This window comes from Chrysemys picta, chromosome 1 (assembly GCF_011386835.1).
Source record: "Chrysemys picta bellii isolate R12L10 chromosome 1, ASM1138683v2, whole genome shotgun sequence".
NCBI lineage: Eukaryota > Metazoa > Chordata > Testudines > Emydidae > Chrysemys > Chrysemys picta.
In genome coordinates, this window is record NC_088791.1 from 3416306 (window position 1) to 3442520 (window position 26215).

The 26215-nt window shown below is 52.5% G+C and overlaps 1 protein-coding gene across 1 annotated transcript in view; it reads right to left on the reverse strand.

The window, feature by feature from the left end:
- The window catches only part of SND1 (staphylococcal nuclease and tudor domain containing 1), a 453393-nt gene that overhangs the window by 384708 nt on the left and 42470 nt on the right, over positions 1 to 26215 (reverse strand). Inside the window, exons 5-9 of the mRNA XM_008174151.4 lie at positions 20920 to 21080; positions 20512 to 20603; positions 13980 to 14138; positions 12955 to 13061; positions 11485 to 11575 (exon numbers count right to left, since the gene is read on the reverse strand). Coding sequence (XP_008172373.1) covers positions 11485 to 11575; positions 12955 to 13061; positions 13980 to 14138; positions 20512 to 20603; positions 20920 to 21080 — 610 coding nt within the window. The remainder of the gene's footprint in view (positions 1 to 11484; positions 11576 to 12954; positions 13062 to 13979; positions 14139 to 20511; positions 20604 to 20919; positions 21081 to 26215) is intronic.

Genomic DNA, 26215 nt, shown 5'->3' on the forward strand with positions numbered 1-26215 from the left:
TAACTGCCTCCCGAACAGTACTCCCAGGAGATGGGGCTTGGCATCTATTTAAACAAGGACCGCATCCCCAACATTTGCAGCCGCTCTGGACTCAGCAGGGATGGCCCAGAGGACCAAGTGGCAGCCCTCCAAATGTCCAGTGTAGGAATGCCATCAACACTGCCTGGGCTCTCATGGCATGAGCTCCTATTCTTCGGGCTACTCCGTGTGCTGTCACGATACAGGAAGTTATCCACCTGGAGACAGGCCGTGATGAGACTGTTTGACCCTTCCTTGGGTCTGCATATGAGAAAAACATTTGGTCCTATCCAGATAAAAAGCTAAACTTCACCTGACATCCAGCATGTGAAGACGCTGTTCCTCTGGGGTAGAACACGACTTAGAGAAGAACAATGGTAAATATATAGCTTGGTTCAAGTGAAATTGGGAAGCTACTTTAGACAAAAATGTAGGGTGTGGCCACAGGGTTACTTTGTCATTGGAAAAACTGCATGTAAGGGGGCTCTGCCATCAAAGCCTGCAATAAAAGCCACCCTCCTGGCAAACACTGCCACAGGGAAGGCAGTTTTCTGACACAAAGAAGGCCAGAGGCTCAAATGGAGGCCCCAGGAGAGCTGCTAAGACAGTATTAATGTCCCACAAAGGAATCGGCTCTAACTGGTGGGTGGAGACAAGTGACTCCTTTCAAGAACCTCATCACCACAGGCTTTGAAAACACTGAAATCACCAGGTGTACTCAATTAACTAATCACAAGACCAGAAGACTTAGGGCAAGGCTACACTTGCAGATGTAGAGCGCTTTGAGTTAAACCAGCCTTTGTAGAGCGCAGTAGGGAAAGCGCTGCAGTTTGTCCACACTGACAGCTTCAAGCGCACTGGCATGGCCACATTTGCGGCACTTGCAGCAGCATTGGGAGTGGTGCATTATGGGAAGCTATCCCAGCATGCAAGTGACTGCAACACGCTTTTCAAATGGGAGGGGTGGGGTGGAGTGTGACAGGGAGTGTGTTGTGTGTACGTGGGAGGAGAGAGAGTGGGTTTTTGGGGGGCTGACAGCATGTCAGCATGCTGTCTTGTAAGTTCAGACAGCAGACCTCCCCCTTCCCCGGGCCCCTCTCTCTCACACAGCATTCCACAGTAACGGCTTGCATGCTGGCTGTCAGAAACAGAGCTTTGAAAGGGCATTTCCACATTCCTACAGGAGTTCAAAACAATGACAAGAGTGGCCACTTGGCTTAAGGGGATTATGGGACGTTTCCAGAGGACAATCAGAGCGCAGTAAAGCAACACCTCATTCACACTAATGCTGGGGCGCAGCAAACGTTATTCCTCTCACCAGCAGCGCTGTAGCCACGGAGTCAGAGCGCTCTACATGCCTTGCCAGTGTGGACGGGGAGTGAGTGAGCTAGTGCACCCGGGGTCCTTTATTGCGCTGTAACTCGCAAGTGTAGCCAAGGCCTAGGTGTAAGTGTAGTTGTAGCTGTGTTGGTCCCAGGATATTAGAGAGACAAGGTGGGTGAGGTAATAACTTTTACTGGACCAACTTCTGTTGGAAAGAAACTTTCGAGCCACACAGAGCTCTTCCTCGGGTCTGGGAAAGATACTCCGATCACTCTGTCTGAACCCATCAGTCCTGACCCTCAAAGGAAACCTCTACAACATATTCAAAAGACGAGACTGGGCGCTTGAATTCATTACTCTGTTAGACACTAAAGTTCAAGAACTAAACAGACACTAGATTTATGACTTATTACAACAATCTGTAACCCACTGACCCCCTTTTTGTCCTACGACTGCAGAGGTGGTAACGGGCCACTCTACCTAGAATGGTTCCTTACAATAAGTGCTAACTACTTTGACTAAACCCTGTGCTCGGTCTTGCATTTAGCTGTGATGCGGAGCACACCTTTCCCAGACCTGAAGAAGAGCACGCTGATCGCCTGCACAGCTCCGCTCACACCTCTACAGCTGTTGCTCACCCCTTCCTGGAAGTGTCACCTGGCAAGCTGACGTTTTCCAGCCTGACAGTGAATTTTGGGTGGGGAGGGAGCGTGTGCACACAAGGACAGTTCAGCCATTTTGAGAGCAAACAGGAGCAGAACACAAAGAGAGAGCTGCCCTTTCGACCGGCTGCGACACCAAACTCAGAGCTGAGCTGTGGCAGGGAATATGTGACTTGGCATGTTCCACAAAAAGTTGGGTCAGATTTGGCCAAGGTCTGGAGAGTCTCCTTTGCAGATGGGCAGTTTTGTTGTTTTTTGAAACAGTTCTCCTCGTTCTGCAAAGGAAACGTGTGCATCCCTAGATGAACTGTTAGCGAAATCTACAGCAAACTCGCATACTGACTGAGGCAGGGCTCCATGGGTGCACGATCAGTGGGGAGCCCTGCCCCTTTACCAAGTAGTAACTGTCGTGCCCTATGGTGTCACAGTGAGTGAGGCAAGGCTATTTAATGCACCTGTATTTACTGTGCTATTGAACATGTGCTTTAGGAGATTAATGGTCGTATTAGGTTTATTTGCATCTACAATAGATCAATGTTAGAACAGATTAAGATTGGCTTTAACAGATGTGCACTGAAGGCTAAGTAACATCCCTTGTGCAGTAGCAAGAGTTTTTCAAGATGCAAGTCCCTATGGGTGCTCCACATCAGCTGCTCGGCACATGACTACTCCCCCAGCCAGGGAGCAAGCAGCTGATGTGGGGCACCCATAGGGACACTCCTGGAAAGAGGCAGAGCTCTGTCAGAGCCCTGAGCACCTCAAGTGAGCTGCTGGTCTCTAGCCTATTATCTTCCACCATTTCCCTTTTGAAACCCCAGGAACTTCCACATAAAAACTCCATGAACAGAAGGCGGCTGTTGCACATGCCAGCACTTCAAGCCAGGAAATGCAAAAAGGCAGCATGCACAACCCTAACGGCCCCTTGCGTGCACTCTACTGAATACACCAGCACAAACAATGAGATGTAACGGATAAGCTGGATGTTGGCGTACTGGCCGTGGTTTTTCTCAAGTGACTAGCGAACGTGAGTGTCTAACCTGAAGTACGTTCAGGGGCACAGATTGTCGTGTGGATGCTCAGCACCTTGTGAAAAATCCAGATTAATCCTCAGGGCACCCACAATCTCAGCACTGTATGTTCAGTATAACAGGGCTGGCAGATTTAGCCCCTCTAAATCTGCTGATGAGCGAGTCTGGAAGCTAGCTGTCATCCCCTGAACGGGAACTAAAGGCAGCTGCCCTGAACACTTCGGAGTGAAAGGCAGCCTGCTCACCTGATTAAAGCTATCGCAGGGCATGTGCACAAGGGGCAGAGGTAACCACCTCAGCTTTGCATTTCCCAACATGGGCACTTCAGTGCAGAACCTTGGTAGCAAATACATTCCACACCAAAACCTAAGTGCTAGTAACAGTTAGCTCTGTACAGGACAGACCCCCAGTGCATTCAGGCTGCGAGTTGACGATATACGCAGGGGCACTCAGAAGAAGAAACAGCCTCTTTAATCCTTTAGAGATTATTTCCGCTACTTTTCCTTCCCACACACCCCACTGTTTATCTGACAAATTAAAACCTATTATTTAGGGCCAGAACGCCTAACGCTTTTCAAATAACCAAAAAAATAATCAGTGCTCTCACTTTCGTCCCATCATCTGAACACGACGACAGCAGGATCTGAAATTATCCAAAGCCAATTTGCCATGGTCTGAAGAACTGCCTGTAACACGATACTACAGTGTCAACTAAGCAAGGTTTTCTCCCCCCCCCCCCACCCCCCCAAACCCTTACGTCATTACTGTCAGTGGAACAAGTGGCTGCCAAGCCCGGAGATGGCGTGAGCAATAAAGCAATCCGCTTTTGCAGCATTGGTCAGGTCAGGTTTCATTAGTGTGCTCCGCAGACATTGCGATACACATTCCAGTGTGAAAGTCCCATGCCAGGCAGAGGCGTGTATGGTGTGATCTGGCAGGTATAGCACAGGGAAGCCCGCTGGTTCTGCCCCCAGCTCAATTCCCCCATCTGAGAGACAGCGAGTACTTATCTACCTCTCCGGGGCATTGGGAGGATTGATGAGTGTTTATAAAACACCTTCCGTAGGAGGCTCGCAAGGCGCGACGCATGTGACGAACATCCATTTAAGCTCCTGCACTTTAAAGCACTCAGACATTTGTCCTGATTTTCCTTGTCACTTACAATTCTCAGCAAGGAAAGAGGGACCAAAAATTGACACTGCAAAATTGGTGCCGCTCAGGGGCTTCCCAGGGTTTGCTTCCGAAACGCTGAGTGGCACATTTCTGCTGAAGTGGCATGTTAGCAGAAGACAGAAGTCTGGTGTTACCAGTCAAGGACATGGGAAGGCAATGGGGGCCCATCGAGTTTAAGGGGCCGAGCTTCAGGCTAAGCCAGGAGCAGCCGAAGTGCAGACGGCCAGATGCTGCCTGCGGAGTTCTACCATTAGCGCAGCACCTTGAACAGAGATGTGGCCTGGAGAGACCATGATTTGTGTTACAGCCACACCTACAGACCCGAGATAAGAGCAGGGCTCCACATAGGGCACTCTGAGGCAGTGAGACAGGCCCTGCCCCAACGAGCTGTCTCAATCAAGACGACAAAAGGGATGGGGGGGACAGAGGGGAAGTGACTTGGCCAAGGTCACCGACAGAGCAGGGAATGCAGTGCCCTAGCCAGCAGTTTACAATCTAACAGACAAGAGAAGGGGGAGGGGGAAGAAATATCCCCATGTTAGAGGGGTTCGGAGGTCTAGGGAGCATTACCTGCCTGTGGCCAGCAGCAGAGCTGGGGGAAACTCCTATCTCCTGAATTCCGGCCCAGTGCCTCAAGACCACGCCTAGCCCTGACTACAGGTGCCATCACTCAACCAGCCACCAGCATCTGGCTATGCAAGTTAAGCACAGCCCTCGGTTGGGGTTCTCCTGGATGAGGCCAGACTCCGGGGCCCCCCCAGCCCTCTGGACTGTTCTCTCAGCATCAGAGCTCAGCTGTCGGCCATGCACACGTTAAACCTTCTGTAAGAACACCAGGCGGGTTCTTGGAATTGGCGCAGCGCGGGAGGGGAAGCCAGCCACATGCCCAGGGGACCATATGGTAGGAAACAGCAGCGATCAGCAAAAACGACATGCGAAAGGCAGCAGAGCCAGCACACCGCTACAAGAAGCCAACTTTTCAGATGTAAGTTCAGCTAACCGTTGTGAAGTTAACGTGCTTTCCCCCTAACCCAAAGAGACAGGGAGAGTTCTCCCTCATCCTCCCTCCCCAGGGCTGCCAGTTAAGCAAGGACTGGGGCCTGCCCTCCCAAGGGGAGCTCTCCTAGGCAAACGAGTGCCAGAACCCAAGAGCCTCTCGGAAGGCTGAAGGGTGCAGGGATGAGGCCCTAGCCAAGGTCACCCAGCTCTAGTCCTGTCTGTGACAGTTCACCCTGAGCCTCACCAGCTCTGACACACCAGTGAGCACCCCAGTAGAATTACATGGCTCTGACACTCTTCTCTGCTCCCCCCACTCCGAACAGCCTGCCCCCCACCTCCAGACACCAGGAAATGTTCAGCAGAAATGGGGGGGGAAGAGAGAGAGAGAGAGAGAGACAGAAGAGGGCTATTTCTGGTGCCCTCCCCACCTCCAGCCCTCCCAAGTCCCATGTCGGGCCAACCAATCCTTCCAGCAAAGTTGGAGTCGACTCTCTGGAGTCAGCCACGGACCAGACAATACCCTACAAGGGACATGCTGACACAGGCCAGGGGCTGGTTCTAACTGGGCTTTCCTCTGCCTTCCATCTAAGAGCTAGGGATTCAGGGCAGCACTGGCTGCTTTCCAGACTCAGGAGGGGACCCACCTCAAAGCTGCCCTGCCCAAGCAGCTCTCACTCAAGTGCCATGGCACCCTACAAGAGGGGAGGACAGTCGGCCGGCCAGAAGACTGTGTGAAAGGCACTTTATCCCCAGAGGGTAAATCTACACTGTGATAAGACCCACAGCATGGTCACGGCTGGCCTGGGTCAACTGGCTCAGGTTGCAGGGCTGTAAAATTACAGTGTAGACTTTTGGGCTCGGGCTGGTGCCCAGGCTCTGGGGCCCCCCCATGATGGAGAGGGTCTTAGAGCCCCGGCTCCAGCCTGAGCCCCACCATCTACGCTGCTATTTTTAACCCCCAGCCCAAGCCCAGATCAGTTGACCTGGGCTCTGAGACTTGGGTGTTTGTTTGTTTTTAATGACAGTGTAGATGTACCCAGAGAACCTGCACGATATGGCTGTTCCAAGGTCTCTGTACACTGGCATGGTCCTGCTGTTGCATGTGGATAACTAGGCACAGGCTAGATGAACTCCCCTGGTCCCACAGACCACCTGGGAGTGGCGCGTAAACATATATTCTACATGGGGAAGGACAGTGAGAGAAGAGAGGCCTGCATCGTAGGCTGGTTGCCTAGTCCATTCCTGGCCCAACACATGGCCCTTATATCTTCAAAAACCCTAAATGGGTCTAGGGCCAGAGATGTTCGAAGCCATCTCTTCCCTGGGGACCTTGGGATGGCAGCTGTCCCTAGGTCATACTCGGGAGGCACTGCCCAGGACAGGGCATTCCTGGCATGCCCTCAGTGGTAGCATTCAGAGATGCCAGAGATCACGCCAGACATCAGACCTGTTCCCAACTCTGTGGTGGTGTCAGTCCAGGCCCAGCTGCAGCTACTCCAGACGAGGAGGTGGAGACACTTGCCTTGGTTCATTTCATTCATTTCCAACGTAAAGGGTTCCCAAATAAGACAGTGATGGGCATCTCCCAAATGCAAGGAGCAGGCATCACCCCCTGGTAAGAAGGCACCTGCACCGGCCTACCCCAGGAGGACATTTCTTCAACCATCTCAAGAAGGTCAAAGAGCCCAGTCACCTGCCAGGCAAGAGACCTTCAGTTAAAGAATTGCAGCCACGTTCATACATCGCTCCCCAAGTCAGTCCCCGCCATGGGCAGAGAGGGATCTTTGCTGCTGAATTTTGCCTCTTGGGGCTCATGTTCTGGCACTGGGACCTATGGGCGTGCTCCAGTGGATGAGGTGGTGCATGGGCCGAAGGGACAGGTTAAATTCACAAGCAAGGTGCCCTGTTTTCCAGCCTGGCAGGAGTTAATACACTGAATACCCCCGTGTTCACCCCAGAGGGCACGGCAACTGCCACACTAGACTATACCATTGGCACACTTTGGACAGCCTCCTGCCAGTATAACCAAGAACAGGAGCCGAACATGGTGCATTTGCATTGCTGCATTCCAATGCCCCTTGTTGCAAGACCGCTGCTGCCCTGTGCCATGACCTGCGGTGACTACTCCACAAGCCTGTGGGAAAGGGTCCGCAAGACCAGGCGTTCCTCCCAGGCTCGGCAGCTGAAAGCCAGAATGCAAGAGGATCGGAGCACGCACACGGCACTGTATTGGGGCAGATGGCAAGCGCAGCTCAACCTGAATGAAGCAGTATCTCCTCAAAGGCTTCTGCAATGAGCTGGGGGAAGGGGTCAGGCCGGTTCCCTCTGAACACATGGTCCTCATCCCATGAGCCACCAAAAGCTAACTGCTCCGCTTGTCAGCAGCTACAGCAAGAGCACCAATAACTACGTGGATCAAGCAAAGGTGCAGAAATTTAACAGCGAGGGCTGTTAACCATTGTGCAGCCTCAAGATCCGCTCCAGGCTCAATCCGAAGTTCTGTGCTGGGAGCAGGAATCACTGAGTAAGGGTCTCTGGCCAGTGCAACGCATGAGGTCAGACAATGGTCCGTTTGGCCTTCAAGTCTCAGTCCAACCGTCTCTGCTCCCCACCAGGTAAAGGTTGAACCACGGAAGGGATTTGTGATTAGACAATGATAAGAGGACCTCAGTCTCCAAGGCTGAGAATCCAGCATGACATTTGGCAAAGGTCTCGTACCCAGCTCTGTGAACTCACTCCAACATCGCTCTGTTAGGTCTGCGTACTCACTCCAGCATCGCTCTGTCAAGTAGCCCCACCCTGCGGTTGGAATCGGTTTCCCTCCCTGCCGAAGCACACACTAACCAGCAGTTTCTCAGCTGGCTGTGTCTAGTTATCAATGGGTCGCTGTCAAGCTGGGAAGACATGTCTAGTGAGGTCCTGCTGGGGTCAGTCCTAGCTCCGGTACTAAATATTTTCATTAATGACTTGGATAATGGAGTGGAGAATATGATTATAAAATACACAGATGAAACCAAACTGGGAGGGGTTGCAAGCACTTTGGAGGAGAGGAGTAGAATTCAAAAGGTCCTTGACCAATTAGAGAATGGGTCTGAAATCAACAAGATGAAATTCAAAGACAAAGTACCACACTTAGGAAGCAAAAATCAAATGCATGACTAGAAACCAGGGACTAACTAGCTAGGTGGTAGCACTGCTGAAAAGAAACTGGGGGTTTTAGTGGATCACAAATTGAATAGGAGTCACTCTCATGCAGTTGTGAAAGAGGCTAATATTCTGGGATGTATTAAAAGGAGCAATGTATGCAAGATATGGGAGGTAGTTGTCCCACTCTGCTCAGCACTGGCGAGGCCCCGGCTGGAGTACTGTATCCAGTTCTGAGCACCACACTTTGGGAAAGAGGTGGACAAACTGGAGTCAGTCCACAGGAGAGCAGCAAAAGTGATCAAAGGTTTAGAAAATCTGACCTATGAGGAAAGGTTAAACTGGGCATGGTTAGTCTTGAGAAAAGTTGACTGAGTGGGGACCTGAGAACAGTCTTCAAATGTGAAGGGCTGACATAAAGAGGACAAGATCAATTGTTCTCCATGGCCACTGAAGGCAGGACAAGCAGTAATGGGCTTAATCTGCAGCAAAAGAGTTAGGTTCGACATCAGGAAAAACGTTCTTACTCTAAAGGTAACTAAGCTCTGGAAGAGGCTCCCAAGGGAGGCTGTGGAATCCCCATCACTGGAAGTTTAAGATCAGGTTCACAAACCTGTCAGGGAAGGTCTAGGGGGCTGGACTAGGGGATCGCTCAAGGTCCCTTCCAGACCTACATTTCCATGGTTTTTAGCGCCTCATTGCCACGCCTAGGTGCCGGACACAAGGATTTAAAGCCTCCACGTTATCCTGGGAGGACTTTGTGCTCTACGCATCCTTCAGCAAGGATGCAATTCCAGAGCTGCTGTCTTGGGGTGGCAACATCCCAACAGGATAGCAGAAGAGACTCAGCCACCAGAACATCTCTTGCGCTAATTAGGGTAGACCTGTGCACTCAGACGAGTCTTGCATTGTGCTTTAGAGGTAGCAAGATATGAGATGAGCTCTTGTAGTCTTAAGGAGCCAGAGACTATGGGCATTAGCCTAACTCCCAGAGCCACTGAGTCCTCCTCCAGCCCTTCATGCTAAGCTGCTGCCCTAGGACTGCCCAAGGTACATGGGGTAAGCACAATGCCCACATATGGAGCATGTGCTGGTGAGTGGCACTGCCTGATTGTTCCTGGCACTGTTTCCTTTCCTCCAGGTGCGGGCTGTTGGAGAGCACAGAGTGTTCCGATCGGTGACAGCCCAACCACTCCTGCATACAGCAGACTCCTCACCACCCAGTGCGGTCTCTCCTACAGATGCACAGGAGAATGCCAAGCAGGAGAACATCCTGTGGCTGATTGACAGTCGAGGCTGATAATGAGGCTGTAATTCCATTTCCAAGACAGTTTACAGGGGCTGGAAACCTAGAGGCAGGCTGCAAGGGGGAGAGGCAAGGAGGTTCCGCCCAGAGGGGGCCGAGAGCATCCCCAAAGAGTGGGGGAGGAACCGAGACCTGGGGGTTACTTTCCAAGAAATCGGGCTGCCCATTTCTCAGGCATTTCCATCCAAATTAAACCTCCCCAGCTGCATGCATATTTTCCCAGAGCCTAACTACATGCCAACAGCACCATCTAGTGGCTTTCCCACCACTTCCCAATCACCAAGCAGCAGGCTGATGTGGTTACACAGTATGAAATATTTACAGACTGCATTCGGCAGGTTACAGCGCCGGAGCGCACACAGCACCTCCCAAGCAATGCTTCGCTAGCGCTAGAGACTCCACAGGCACAGCAGAGTAGGGCACCAGGGAAGAGGGTGAAAGGGCTTGGTTTTAACCTCAGTCGACACTGACCTGCTCTGTGACCTTAGGCAAGTCCTCTCCCCCCTCCCCACCGCCACCTTTTGTGTTGTCTATTTAGCCCATGAACTCCCCGGGGCAGGGGTCGTCGCTCACTAGGTCTGTACAGCTCCTAGCACAATGGGGCTTTGACCTCAGCTGGGGCTGTTCGCGGTGACTGCAATACACGCAGGATGAACAAGGAATACAGGCACAGATCAGATCTGTGGCTCATCTCGCTCAGGGCAAGCAGATTCAGAGGAAGGTGCAAGAAATCCTGCAGCAGAGGCAGTCCTGAGATAATCTGCCCCCAAGGGAAAGCTCTCTTTATTCCCTGACTGGAAGGGAGATTGAACCCTTCTGAAACTCAGGGTTCCTCCATCCCAGACTGCTGTAACGCTGGAGTTCCATTATCCCCGTGTCAAGGCAGCTCTGGAAAGGAAGGCGAGGGGGTGGCTGCAGAAGGGTTCACGCTACAACACAACTGAAGGAAATGAACTTTACCAGAATAAGCATTACCATGAGCCCAGGCAGCCCTCTGCTGGCCACAGCACTGTAGGAGCAGTTGAAATGTCCCTGCACTACTCACCAATGACCACAGGGTGGAGCAAAACCCACTATTTCAAGCTTGGAGGATTAAACTTTTCCACTCTTTCTGCACACTCACCCACCAGTTCAGGCCATTCTACACCCGATCCTCATGCACCTCGACCCTTTCCTCTCTCTTCAGTACCACCCCGCTCCAGCCCATCCTGGGACTCTCCCATCAAGGGAGGTTTGAGCACAGAGGAGAAGCAACACAGGGAGGGGAAGACAGAGTATGGTGCATGCACGAAGCAGGATGGTGGGCAGATAACGGTAGGTGGGAGCTCCATGGGACCAGTTCTCCCACATACAAAGGGTCGAACAAGCACAGCTCGTTGGCTGCAGATTCAGCTCCTCCTTTGCATCTGAGGGGCAGCCTGTGGCAGGCACCGTGGCATTGTTGTGGCTCAGGGCAGGGTTGAAAGGAAGCATAACTGTATTACCCTCTCACCATGAGCAGTTGTGCTAGCAGCCCGGGCTGCAAGTTACAAGGACGTAGCATCTGCCACCCCAGATCAGACCAAGTCCCATCTCCTGCTTCTGGCCTTGACCAGTGCGCCACGCTACAGAGGAAAATCACAATCCCCTCATGCATCTGGCCAGTTGGGCAATGCTGCACATGACAGGGAGGGGATGTGTCATCTGTAGCTATGGGGGAAAAAATCCCAAAGTTTTATGCACTTTGAAACCAGCAGCAGCACATGCTCTGTGGTTACCTGTCTTCCATGCTCCGCTCAGGTCCTGAGAGCCTGAACAGGACAGGACATCTCCTCACCTGCAAGGCACTCACCTTGGCAACAAACTGCTTGTCCTTCTGGTCCAGATTAGCCGTGGGAGCCACATAGTCTCTCCAGATTCTCAGCTTGCGTTCCTTGGCGTACCTAGCAACAGAAAGATACACCTAACCATCCAAAGGTAGGTTTGGGGTGTGCATTCTGTCCTACTGCCTGCCACTGCGGGAGATGGGGCCAAGCCCCTTGCAGCTGGTGACCCCCATCTAACCAAGACTGACATGCCTGTGTGTAGGGCACGGAGGCCAACTGCTCTGAGCACTAAGTCAGTCCTGATTCCTGGCACAAAGTCACCCCAGCAGCCGAATGGGCCTTTGTAACCAAACTACAGTGAGGAAGTGGATCAGGACAGCAAGAAAATTAAAGGCCACACAGGGAGCAGCTGAGTCCTCGTGGCCACTTGCCTCTAAAGCCAGGCCCCCATTGCGAAAGCCGTGGCCCAAACCATTACTGTATCCTGCCCATCTGCAGCTCCCAGCCCAGCCAGGCAAGTGCTGCGTTAGCCAGCAACGTCCAGCTGAGCAGAGCAGGTGATGCCAGGCCTGAGCTGGCTGGAATCTATATGCCAAGGGACCAGCCAAGCTCCTGCCTCTCCACGGTCACCTTTTTTTTTTTTTAATGGAGATATCCCATCTCCTAGAACTGGAAGGGACCTTGAAAGGTCATTGGGTCCAGCCCCCTGCCTTCACTAGCAGGACCAAGTACTGATTTGGCCCCAGATCCCCAAGTGGCCCCCTCAAGGACTGAACTCACAACCCTGGGTTTAGCAGGCCAATGCTCAAACCACTGAGCTATCCCTCCCCCCCTTCCAAGGCAGAGATCTGCCTTCTTCCGAAGCTGCACGCAAGAGGCAGACTACGGCAGTGAGTGGTGCTCCAGGGCCATGGAGGTGGAAGGATGCCCCTAGATTTCAGCCGAGATAGGAGACATTGGCAGGGGAGCACCATAGCTGTCAGCCACCCACAGAAGGCAGCAGGCAGCCTCCCATCTGCTCTGCTTGGACACTAGCTATGAGAAGGAGACGCACACCCAGCCCCTGCCTCCCTCTTCAAAGAGCAGCTCTGGGATTCCGCACCAGGCACCAAGGGGGACTGGAGAGAGGCCAGCCAGGCAGCTGGGAGATCACCTTACTCTGAGCCTTTCCCGGCTGGCTGCAGCAGTCTCCCACCTCCGCAGGAGCTCAGCTAACCCCACTCCCCTGCAAACAGAGCACACCACGCAGCTGTGACCAGGGGCGGAGCATGAGGCAGACAATTGTCCTTCCCACAGCCAAGCAGCTGGGCCCAACTCCCTGACGCTGCCCCATTCAGGTACCTGCGGGCAGCCAATGGAAGGCAAGGATGCGATTTTCTTTAGCTCATGAAGCCCTCCCGGTCAAGGGCACTCTGGGTAAGTCCTTGGTTGATGCTTGTGGAGCCCTGTGCCCCAGAACCATCTCCCTCCACCCAGCATCAGCAGCCACCAGTTACCTTTCGGCCGCTCGCAGCTTCTCAGCCCCGCGGGTGTACACGGCGATGGACCAGTCCACGCAGCGCGCAAAGCCTTCCTTCAGCAGCAGCTCCGTGATGTTGCCATTCTGGAACCAGGAGGGGAGACGACAGGGTCAGTCTCTACACTCCTGGAGCTTGAAGGCTCAGGCGTCATTCCCGCGGCAGGGCCAGGACAGACATCCATCTCCTGGCCCACTAATATGTGGGAGGAGTCTAGAGCCACGGAGGCCCTCGTTGCCAAAGGAAGCAGCATTGTGCTAGGCCCAACCCTGGCCGAGACCCGACAGCCCTAGCTCACTGCCATGCTCACAGGACAGCTGCAGCTAGCCCATGGAAGGTAGGGACCCATTCTGCACCCCAGGCTAGCAGGAGCCACACTAGTGACAGTCCCCACTACACGAGTAGGGATCTAGCCAACAGGAAAGCACTTAAAACTTGCCCTCAATGTTAGGGGAGGCAGCGGCCCTCTGACCGTCACCTGGGCTGCAGTCCTGTTGGGCCCCTCGGATACTGGACGCCTGAACAGCCAGACACCTCCTACTGCCATCAGTGACTGCCCAGAAGTCTCCACCCTGGCCTGCCATACCACCGGCCATGGTATCCCACTGCAGTCGAACTCCTACCCAGCAATAAAGCCACCTGCCCCGTAGAGCTCCCACTGGTGCAGAATGCGGCAGGCTCTGCAGTTTCATAAGCAACACGGGTCGCCATGAGCACTCCTCCCCAGCTAGCTATGCTCTCTGCGCTGGCCCCCCACGGAATATGGAGTGTGCTCTCACACCTCCCCTGAAACTCCAACGCTCCTCCATTTCAGTGGCCACCCCGTGCAGCTTTGAACGCCAAGCTCCAGAGATGAAAGACTGTGAACCCCATGGTACCACTGGCCGGATACACCCAGCTTGGGCACATGAGCAAAAGGCCAAATTCTCTGCTCTCCCCGATGGCAGTAACCCCTCGCACTGGGATCTGCCCAGAGACCCCCGGCCCCCCCCAGCCCCACTTGCCGGATGGAGGATGGTGCCCAGGATGTTCTGATTGTGGCAGCTCTCCAGGACAATCTGCACATCTCTCTGCAGCAGCCGTGACTCAGTGAAGAACTTGGCTTCTGCTGCAAACGGCTCCGGTGTCTCTGCACCATCTGCCTCCCGCTTGAACGTGGGGCACTGCAGAGCGGAGGCAAGGGCAGGTTAGGAGGGGGCGCACTGGTAAGACCTCTAGAACGGGGCAGACTGCTCGGCAGCAGTAATTCAAGAGCAGGGACGGATGGACCACCATCGCTCCTGCTCCTACTCCCGCTGCTGATCGTACAGAACAGAGCGCGCCTTCACCGCATTAGAACCGCCAGCAGCAGAGCGAGGGCACCTGGACTGGAACCATTAGTGCCCTGCGCACTGGAATCCTGGAGTCCACTCCACAAGAACGGCCTCAGACTTAAACATTTGTGCAGTAAGTAGGGTGACCAGATATAGCACTGTGAAACAGAGATGGGGGACCACAGGCCCTGTGGAAGACCGAGCCCCTAATATTGGGACAGTCCTGATAACAGTGGGACATCCGGGCACCCTCTCAGTAAGTGCTGTTAACCCTTGGGGAAATGGCTGAGTAATTACATGACTCCTGGTATTCTGGGGGGCCCCAGACCCTATACCGAGATACAGGCCAAGGCTCAACCTAGTAATTTTGAGTGCTCGATGGGAGACCTTAAAAAGGGCAGATTTTCAACACTTGATCGGCAATCAGGGCTCTCAGTGTCTGCCTAGAAGCACGTCCACGCTTCAAGGACTGAAATACGGATGAAGGGTGCAAAGGAGGGCAGCATGCAGGGGATGGGCACACCACAGCCCCATTTCTTGCTTTACTTCACATCTTTTTATTGTTTAAATGAACCAAACACTTAACTCCGGCCTTGGGGGGGGCACTTGGGAATGAAGTGGGGGAGCAGCAGTGATGGCTGCAGTAAGGGAGGGGAAGTCCAATGCGCAGATGGAAGTGAGGCAGGGCAGCTATGGGACAGGATGCTGGGCTCTAACAGCCAATAGCAATGAGCAAGTCAGAGGGGAAACCAGGCAGAGTGCAAGCGGGAAGGCTGCTGCTTCCCGTGGAGGGGGAGCAGAGGGCAGTGACCCCAGGGTGCATGCAGAGCAGCAAGCCAGGAAGGATGCTGCACCCTGCACCCTTGGCTGCAGCTGCTGTTGGCTGTTTTGGGGGAGGAGCCCAGAGGACCATGAGGTTCCCACATTCTGCTTCCCCTGTACAAATTCAGAAGGATACGAGGTCACTTCCTGTCCCTAAGAGATGGAGAGTGCTGCCAGACACAAACAGCAGCCACATTCCACCCCAGAGGTGAGTGAACCAACCCCAGCACAGGTAGGATACCACACGAGGCAACTAACTCGTTGGCTAGGTTGGGCAAGGAAAATACCACCCAGGAGAGAGCAGAACGCCTGCACAGACGTCCATCTCAGTTGGGTTCCACTTGATTGTGTCAGAGAACTCCCTAGCATGGCGAGAAAGAGGTCACTTACCTGTAACTGGGTCCCTGTCGGTATTCCACCCACGGGATATGCATGCACACTGCACACCAGAGTCTGGAATTTTTTTTGCAGTGTTCATTGGCCTGCACATATGCCACAGCTCTCCTCATGCTCCCAATCCCGGGTATGAAAGACAGCACAGGCCAATGCCTGTGTAGTTCCTTCTCTTACTGCATCCAGATAAGCCGCAGCAGAGGGGAGGGAGGGTGGGCGGGCAGTGGAATACAGATGGGGCCACACCTCAAAGAGCCTCCAGTACAGGTAAGTAACCTCCACTTCTTTGCGTGCTGGTCCCTATCTGTATTCCACATATGGGAGATTAACAAGCAGTGCTCAGACAGGCAAGTGCGAGGACATGGAAGTGACAGGTGACTGTAGTACCACTGTCCCCACAACCATAGCAGCAGCAGAAGACTGGACCGAAGCACAGTGTCTCGTGAAAGCGTTTGAGGAGCTCTGAGTCACTGTCATACAAATCTCTAGGAGACGTACATCTCAGATGCAGCAGGTGTTGCTTGCACTCTAGTGGAATAAGCCCTCACCCCCTCCACAGGAGGGATGTGGGCTAGGTGATAACAGAGAATACAAGCAGAGATCCATTTTGAAAGTCTCTGCACAGATTTAGCTTGACACCTTGAGATCTCTGCCCTGGAAACAGTTTGTGTCTTTGTAGATAAAAGGCCAGTGCCCTTTGGGCATCCAGAGAAGGGAGCCCTCTCCATCTGAGGCAAATGGTTTAGGGAAAAATATCAGTAAGTGGATGGTTTGACTCAGGTGAAACAAACGACATTGGGGCTGACTCTTGAGTGGAATATATGGTGGGTCTGCTATGAGCACCCCCAGCTGGCTGGCTCTTCTGCCTGATGTTACGGCGATGAGAAAGGCCACTTACATAGACAGATGGGCCACAGGTTCAAAGGGAGCTCTGGAGACAAAAGAAACTTAGGTCCCACGGAGACACGAACTTCACCGGTGGTGGAAGGATCTACGAAGTCCCTTCAGAAACCTAGTTGTGACCGGTAAGTGACGATCATCCGGTTATCCATTGGAGGATGAAATGCGCTGATCGCGGCTTTAAGTGGCTATTCCAGGACAGCTGATCCGAACAGATGCTGGAGCTACCCGTCACTGCTGAGCCCAAGAGGAGAAAACTCCATTTTGCTGAACAACTCCTAGCAGAGCCTTGGCACCACTCTGGAGTGTGAGCACTTGTTTATATATTGTTCAATGCGATTTGGGGAGCCTTAGAGGGGGCATCTGACTATAGTGCGCCTCAGGAGCCTGTGTGAGGAAAGGGAGCCACACCCGAACTTTCTCCGGCTTTGTCCACCAGGCAAGAGAGTCCAAAACCTTGGACAGAATCAATCACCTTGTTGATGTTGCCCCTCTGGGGAGTACCTGGGAAAGAAGCCAGGCCTGCAAACAAACAAAGATGGTGCTTGGCAAATGGCATCATGTGTGTATGAGGCCATGAGTCAAAACTTGCCTTTCCCCCTCAGCCACATGTCCAGGGTAGTCGGATAGTCACGGTCTCAGAGCACCCATGGCCTATCCCTAGAATCTCTCGAGAGGCAGAGAAGCTCTTGCTGTGGAGGAGTTCAACATCACCCTTATAAAGTTTATGGACCTTGTGGGGGTCAATGTGGATTTCTCGCTGTTGATGCAAACCCCCAGGAAAGGCGATTGATGGAGCAAGAATCTGGTTGCCTGCTGGGCTTCTTCATAGGATCTGTTCATCAGAATCCAATCATCGAGGTATGGTAAGACTGAATTCCTTTCTTCCCTCCACTGCCTGGTATCAGACTCCTGAGTATCTTCCGACTCGGAAGAGGCTGGATCCCGGATTACCATCAGAACCCACAGTGCCGATGGTTGCATAACGAGACTGGCAGGTGGGAAGGGAGAGCATGTCTGCATCCAAGAATAGCCGCCTCCTCCTCTGGAGTAACAATGCACCAGAATAGAAATAGTCCGAATAAGAGGAGTGAATGAGGAAGGGGGAGCAAAAAAAGGTCCTCCAGGGAGATGCAGGTCTCAGACCATCCTGGGATGCCGGGAGTGTCCATTGGTCAAGCTGTTGGATCCAGAGCTTCCTTGCTCACAGTGGAAGTCGGATCCATCCAGGGCCATGTAGTTATTGGTACCACATTGGCTCTAGATGTAGAAGTGAGCACCGGAGGGGGTTTGACCTGAGCCCTCAGACTCAGTACTGGAACCTGCTGACCCATACACTTGCGTGCCGCTTGCTCTTGCCAAAACGACTTACTCAGGCCTAAGTCTGTGATGGGGGAGGAATCCTCTCTCTTCGGGGCAGTCTTTGACGAAGACGGTTTACCCCTATGCCACAGGAGGGCACTCTCTCTAGGCTTAGAAGTCTCAGCCTCTGTTCCTGAGCTCATGCTCAGAGGGGCGCTGCCTGCTGGACAAGATTGATGTAAGGGAGGGTCCCCGGCCTGCATCTGACCAGGTTCTCATTTCCGTCTCCCTCAGGTGTTGAAGTCTCAGTTCCTGACCCTCAGGAGTTCTGGGGGAAAGGAGCAGCAGGTGCGGCACTGGCTGAGACGTGAGCCTCGCCAGGCAGCAGAGACAGTACTGATGTTCGCCGCCCACAGAAAAGGAGTGAGGGCAGGAAACAATCCCAGCCTTCTCTGGGGGGGGAAGGGAGAGTTCCCCAGGGTGGGGACGGAGGAGTAACCAGCTACACTACACTTAGAAAGATACTACAAACCAGCTAGTCACAATCTCTGTATAGAAATGGCACAGTAGAAAAGGAGCTGAGGACACCAAAGATCCCAACTCAGATCAGGCAGCGGTAAGAGGGAACTGCACAGGCATTGGTCCACACTGTGCAACAAAATTCCAGACTCTGGCGCATGCCTATCCCACGTGTGGAACAAACATAGGGACCATCGCTCGAAGAACCAAGAGCACAGCAAAAGATACCAGGCATACACTAGGACTGGTACAAACAGTAAGTCTTCAGCTTTTGGGAAACCCTACTCACAGCATGGCTTGGCTGGAACCTGTCGTCAGTGTAATATTTAGGGAGTACATTTATTCCGCCAAGCATGGCAGGCCACCCTCTCCAATCCACTCACAGCCCAAGGAGCCTCCCCTGATCTGCTACAGCGCTGCACTCAAATCCTTCAAGCGCACTGGAAAAGACCTAAGCCCTGATTTGCAGAAGGGAAGGGCTCCCGCCTTGCTCATTGATATGACTGGCAGCAGCTGGCACTCAGCACCTCTGGCTTTGGGGCCACAAGCCATGAAGACATTGTGAATGCTCAAGAGGTCCAGGTTCAGTGTTTCTAACTCTGGTGGCTGAAGTCTGGCACTGATTTGCAGCGATGCCGAGCACCTGCAGCCAGGGGCACCTCCAAAAAACTTTTCCCATGCTATGCACCGTCATCGATTCCGGTGGAGCCATCCCGGTGACAGCCACTGGCCACGGGCCTCGCCCGCTGAGCCTATGCCACACTCAACCCCTGCCTTCCAGCCCAGCCTGCCCAGGTGCAGCGTCACGCCTCCATACCTGGGAGCCGGGTGACGCCAGGCAGGACTCAGGGGGGCAAACCCTGGCCCAGGTCCTGGCCCCATGGCAGCAGCAAGGAGCCACAGCACTGGCTGCCCCACAGCCCATGAAGGTTTGGCCCCGCCTCCCTTCCCTCATGACAGAAGGCGGTTGGGGTCAAACCTGAGTGGGCAGTGGGACAGCCAGCACCGCTGCTCCGTGCCACTGCCACAAAATGTGCAGACTGCTACATACAGCACTGCCTGCAGCTCCCACTGGGAATGGTGGGGCTCCAGGCAGACCACACAGGCACCTGACTGTCTACCCATGCATCCATGGTCCTGTAACATGCTCCTCACCATGGTGTTCAAATGAACTAGTGGATGTAGGTGGAGAACACTGGGGCCTCAAGACTAAGACTAAGGATTCCATGGACATCGTGGCTAATAGTAATGGTATTAGCAGCAAACCCTTTTTGCCTGTCTAGGCCTCGGTTCAGCAAAGCCGGGCCTGGCAGCACACACAAATGCATAAGAATGGGAGCGTTTCTCTGGGAAAGGCATTTGCAAAGTTCTAACCATGGCCAGGCATTGGGTAAGGGAATTCCAGCCCAGGCAGCAAGTGATCTGCTAGCACCTCCTCGACTTTGCAGAACCGTTGACGGTCCCAGAAGAGGGAAAGACGTGGAGGGCTCTGGCTTTTGGGAAGCACAGGACAGTTCCTGAATGGAGTACTGGCACCACCCTTATCCCAGGATCTTCACTGACCACGAGTGTCAGGATCTTCGGATTTGTGTGTGATCTGAAAAAGGCTAGCTCCCATCAGTGACTGCTCGGCACCAGGCTGGGACACGGAGTTCAGTGCTGGGTCTGAAGGGATGGTCTTCGCCCACTGAATTAGCACCACCCTGGGAGTTTTATCCAAAACCCTGACGAGGCAGATCCTGCTTAGCCTGTGACAAGGCAAGATCCTTGCCCTAAGGCTGCACTGGCTGCAGAATGCTTTCAAACCAGATTTCCCCATGGCCTTGTCGCCCCTAAGCTACTAAAAGACGGGGACTAAGCCTTCGACTCTTAAGTAGCTAAGATCTCCTAACTCCCACTTTCTGGGGGAGGCAGAGATGAGCAGCCACTGTCTCCTTGTGAAGTCTAGAAGAGGGGTGTGGACACAGGTGCCTGACAGTTACCAAAGAGGCAGTCCTGGACAGGGAACTTAATGGACACTGTCCCAGGGAATAAGACCAACTTAAAAGCTGTGATGCTCCGGTTCAGGAGGTTTAATGGGGGTTACTGGTGAAAGCCCAGACTCTCCTCATTCAAAGCAGCAATGCACATTAGAGTAGGCACACCCCACCGGGCAGTGCAGCTCAGCACAGAGCAGTGGAGGATACTGGCATGCCTGTGACAAGCCTGAAGGCCCAGCTGCAGCACAGGTCTGGTTGCAAACCTGGAGACATGGTTCCAAAAAAAGGAAACAAGAGCCATGACTCACCTTGATGCCAGAAAGCATGACGGTGACCAGGTAGTAATCGGGGAGGAGCAGGGCTCTGACCACGCTGCCATCCCGGACATGTTCTATGATGGCTGCAGAACAGAAACGAGTAAGGGTCAACTCTCAGGAAGAGAACAGCACCAACTTTACGCTCCTCCCCCCACAGCATTCAATCAAACCCAGCCAGGAGAAAAAACCCACACACAAGCAGCACACACTGCAATCCCCCACCCTGGCCAATTCACTTGGGATACGCACCCAGCAGCCTCCGCTGGGGCAGACTGCAAGCCGAGGCCGGTCAGAGCTCCAAGAACAGTGCATACGTAAGCGCCGGTAGGATGTGAACATCCCACAGCTATGTGCTCGCCGGTACCCCACCATGCTGCTTCACCTGGAGCGCACGCTTACCATTGACTGGCTTCTGGTGCATGGAGTCCACAAAGTGGCGTGGGTTTTCAATCGTGTACTTGAGATCCCGGACCGTGTGAGAGCCTGTTCCTTCGCTCCACATTCCTTTCTTTGCAACCTTCGCCTGATCTTCCAGCTCAGCCAGTCTGTTCTGCTCAGGACTAGGAGAAAACACAGCTCTATTGTAAGAGCATACAAGTCAGGGCAGAGGTGTGGGGGCTGTGCATAGCAGGCAGTTGGATGCTGGGGCACTGCTATCTTGCATGTTTTACCAAGAAGGTTTGCTCCAGGGAGCACACATTTGACTTGACATTTCACTGCTGGATGCTTTAACAATCCAACCACCACTCGGGCGAACAGATACAGGGGAAAGTCAGACCTTGCCTTGCTAATCACAGTGTGCACAGCACACCAGAGACTAGAGGAATCTTGTCTAGCATCTCACAGCTGAGGAAGTTAGAGCTTTACAAGTACAACACTGAGGCCATCCCTATAAGAGGATTAGCTGGATGAACACTCAAGGATGGCCAGGCATCATACCATGGCGCAATCGATCCCCCAGTACGGTGGGAGAGAGACCCAACCCTTTGCTACAGCTTCCCCCCAGTGGAGCTAAACCCAGGAAGAACTGTGGGGTCATACTGTCTGCGCAGACAACCTACGCCTCACAGCATCCAAGTCAGAAATAAATTCCTCCCTTTGTGGGACATAGCCACAACGATTAAGTGACTGGCCCAAGGTCCCTCAGCAAGTGAGTGGCTGAGCCAGTAATCCAGCACAGGGGCCAAGACTCCGTGTTAATGACTGGACTGCCACAGACTGGGGAACACGGTCTGCAGACGGAGTTGGTTTCACCAGCCTGGCTCCAGGAACTGCAGGCTTATCTTCTGAAGCTTAGTAGACGTGAACACTGCAGTCAATTTCCAACTAGGCTAGGAAGAGCCTGCCTCCATCCTTGGATCCTAGAGCTAACCAAAGAGTATCGAGCCATTGCTGTCCATGCTGATGCAGCATGAGGCAGTCCTCGCAGCAATGGAAGCAAACGTCTGAAGTGCATGCTGGAAGTGCCCCCCTAAGGCACAAGCCAGGAAGAGCAGTGCCAGAGGTTCACTCACCACCTTGAACAGTTACCATAATTAACAGGCGCCAACAGATATCAGCACTGCAAATCACCCCACATTGTACTTCCACATCTCACTTCTCTCAGCACGTGCATGGAAGCCTCTCAGCAGAGAATTCATGAGCTGCTTCAGCTCTATTTAGCGCAAAAGGAGCCTTACCAGGTTTGAGTACAGGGATATCTGGCCTGTTAGCAACAGCTGTTCTGGAATCATTAGCCAATTTATTAATGCAATCATCTCATAACAAGAGCAGCTGTCAGCCCAGAGCACTGCCACTCCACTATCATGCTAGACGCACTTCCAGCAAGAGACTCAAAGACACTCATATAGCACCACATGGCTCTTCCTTCTGCCTAGGCACGGGACGCCAGCAGGACTGGACTGCTGGCACTGTGCAAGCTGAAAGCCAGCCTCTGGAGCGGGAGGCCTGGTTTCCACAGCTTGGCAGTAAAGCCATGTACTGCATCCCAGCACAAAGAGGGCCAAAGGGTCCTTTCCCTGCATCAGGAGACCATCCTATTTCATAGCCCGAAATAGGCTATAGGACCCAGACACCCAATGCAAGCACTTCCCCACACACTTAACTTTCACCACGAGTACTCCTCCTGAAGGAATTGTTCATGTGAGTGAAGTGAGTTACCTCCTTGTGTTTGCAGGATCAGGGCCTTCCCTGTCAATGTTCTTTGCGTCTACCAGTGTTGTGTAATTCAAGAAGGGACCCAGCCATAGTGGCATTTAAAAAAAAACCTGCGTTTTGTTCAGTATAAATTTTAAAGTTGCAATCGCAAGCTTTCCAAGCCCTCCCCCAACATTAAAACAAAAACAATTAGTGATTTAAATTCCTGGATCCTGGTAAAGGACTGATCCTGCATTGGATGGGGTGGGTTGATGGCCAAAGTGCTCCTTTATACCGTATCTGCTTTCCCGACCCCTGAAATTGTCTTGGGGTCTAATCAGGAGCCCGCAGTGAGGGAGGAGCTGTGGGTTCCAACTTCTCATGCGGAGTGCGACATATTCCATGTCTGGATCAGGTGGGAAGAGCTCATGGCACTTGTGCCACTACCAAGCTCTCCCAGCCTCTCCCTTTGGCTCTGAGACATGCCACCCCACCTCTCATCTAGGCCTGAGGAAATAGGAAAAGACTCAAGGCAGCGTGCGATGTCTGTGTTGGCTTGAGTTGAACACCCTACCCTGCCTTCCTGTTCGCGAAGGGGCAAGCAGCACACTGTTCTGCAGTCAGTTGCAAGCAGTTACCTAAGGCACAGAGGTTAAGAGAGGCTGTGTAAATGCAGGTTTTTTAAAAATGCCACTATGGCTGGGTCCCTTATTGAATTACACACTGGTAGCGGCAAAGAACATTGACAGGGAAGGCCCTGATCCCGCAAACACAAGGAGGTAACTCACTTCACTCACATGAACAATTCCTTCAGGAGTACTCATGTGATGGAAGTTAAGCATGTGTGGAAGTGCTTGCAGCGTCAGGGATTAACTGTATTAAAAATGTTTAGTAGCAAAATCTGTCACTGCACAAGTAAACTGTTTCAGTGCTAAAAGTTTGGCCTTCAATACACTGAGTTATTGACATTTTTCTTCACAGGCTAAAATGTTCAAAAATACTCTAAAGTTTGGCTCCTAAGCCTATATTTAGGCACCCAAGGGTGCAACTTAAGAGCACAAGTTCCACTGACTGAAAACTGCAATTCCTAACACAGGAGTACAGCCTGGTTCAAGCATTTCAGCTCTCAAATGGTGGCTCAGAGGGTGGTGATAAAGCACAGGCTATTTGCCCACTATTTCCAAACAACGTTTGCATTCCTCTCTGAGCAAGGAGATCAGTGAGGCTCTGGACTGGTCTCTCTCAGCACAGAGGAGTATTTTCAGTGTTACACGTTAGCAGAATATGTCTACATAAAATCAGATTGTAAGGCTGCAGCTGCACTGCTTGTGGTGGGAAGACTAAGCCATTGAGAGAGCTCTCATCAGCTTAACTACTGCCCCCGCGAAAGGTGTAGCTATGGGAGAAGCTCGCCCGCCGACATAGCATGGTCTACACTGGTGCTTAGGTCCGTGGAATTTACGAAGCTCAGGGGGTGGATTATTCACACCCCAGAACGACAAAGTTACACCCAAGTAACCTGTAGTATAGACAAGGTCTTCGTTAGGAATTCAATGAAAGAAGTACAACGTCCACTTTAGCAATGTAAGATCCTGAGTATGTCTATAGCGCTACCAGGGCTGGGTGACTGACTGCAGCTCGGGTAGAGACACCCACACCAGTTCTACAGACTGGCTTGCTAAAATCAATGGTGAGGACATGGTGGCACAGTCTAGCAATGCCAGTAGGTACCCAGGGGGGGTGTGCAGCTCACGCTGAAGCCTGTGCGTCCTGTCCTCACTGCTATTTTTAGCAAGCTAGCTAGATTAAAGGAGTGCATGTACGACTACATGAGTGGTAATCACACCCCCAGCTGCAGTGTAGACATAGCCTATAGCATGGTAAGTAAAGAACTACAACTTGGGAACAATTCTGATTTAAACAAAAGTTGGTTTGTTAGTTGCTTATGGTTTGTATCCACCAACCATTCTTCATCGGGATTGACCCATACAGTCATCAAGGATATCATAGCATGACCAAGAGGTGTATTAATCCTGGTGTTCTGGCCTTTCGTTTCCCCTGCATTTTAATTGCACAGGATTTCACTCTGTGCTCTGAACAGCTATGCTGCTGGGTTCAGTTAAATAACTGCCTTGTTCTTCCCAAAGCTTGGCAACAGACAACTGCACTGCTGCAACTTGCGTTGGTCCCAAGAGTCCAGCCTAGCTCTCCTGTTCCGGTGCACACATCATGCCATGTCCACAGGCAGCATAGCAGTTTTGTGGGATTGCACTGGGAGAATCGGGGTGCTGCTGCAGCTGCATCAGTAGAATTTCATGCCAAAGCTGGAATTGCATCGGTGCAGTGACCCAGGATGGGATGCAGTGGGGCAGAGCCTTGCTCAGTGAAAGTGTAATCACAACGGTGACTCTTCCCCATGGGAAGATGTATATGGGGGAGCGGATGCATTTTCAGGCCTGCCGGGTGTTTCGCAAGTGTTCTAGCATAGAGAAGGCTTCAGAAGGGGCTGCGTTTCAGTCGTGGGTGATGTGATGTGATGTGTCTGTAGTTTGGGAAGCCATTTGCAGCCTTTCAGGAAACAAGGCACTATGTAAATGCAAGTCTATAATTGAGCAATAGTTCTGGATGAGTCGGACAATGAGGTCTGCACTACTGAGCTCGAATGGCGCCTGAGCGACAGCACAGTCTAGTGGACCAAGCAGAGACTGGGCATCAGGCATTGCAGAGGTGCTGTGCTCATGGCATCACTGCCTTGCTGGCTGATACTGGGGGAGTCTAATTTCTGCAAGGAATAGGGAAACAATGGGGATTATACCTCCCTCCCCAGCAGTGGGATTGCAAAGCACCGTACTGTACACACCTTAAGTACGATCACTAGAAGAAAGCTTTTAGGGACTTGGTTCCTGAAAGCCGCAACCAAGAGAAAGAGGAGCTTACTCCAGGGCCCCAGCTATCCTGGGAAACACCTGGCACTGCAGAATGATCTTTATTGGCAAGACTGGAGCTAAAATCCAGACCCTTGGCAATGTGGGCAGTGTTTACTCAGCATACCTGTTTACAGACTGTGCTATGAAAACCTCCAGTGGCAGACATCCAAGTGCTAGTAACGGGCTTGAGGAAATGATACAGGCATGCTTCCAACCCGACAAAGGATAAAATAGCATCCAACAGCTATATATAGAACAGCTCCATAGACAATTCACACCCCGTGTAATACAATAACCCATGCCTAGGGATGCACTGGAGAGATCCTGGGATATCTTGTAGTTAAAATCCTGGATCTCCCAAGAGCTGGCCAGTGGAAAAGCTACTCATGAAAGCTTTGGGGATATTGCTTCCAGACACAGGACAGAGACTGGAAAGTTAACATGTCAACTCCAAGGCTCTAACACAAGTTTTGTGCATCCTGGCAGACAGTAAGGGCCGCATGCATGTGGGCTGAGTGAGTGTTGCATCTGTGGGATACAGAGTTGGGAAAATCAGTAATTGCAGTGTTATCTTCCAGTGCATCAGCACGCTCTGACAAGGCCCACGACAGCCTCAAAGAGGTTGCTTTGCA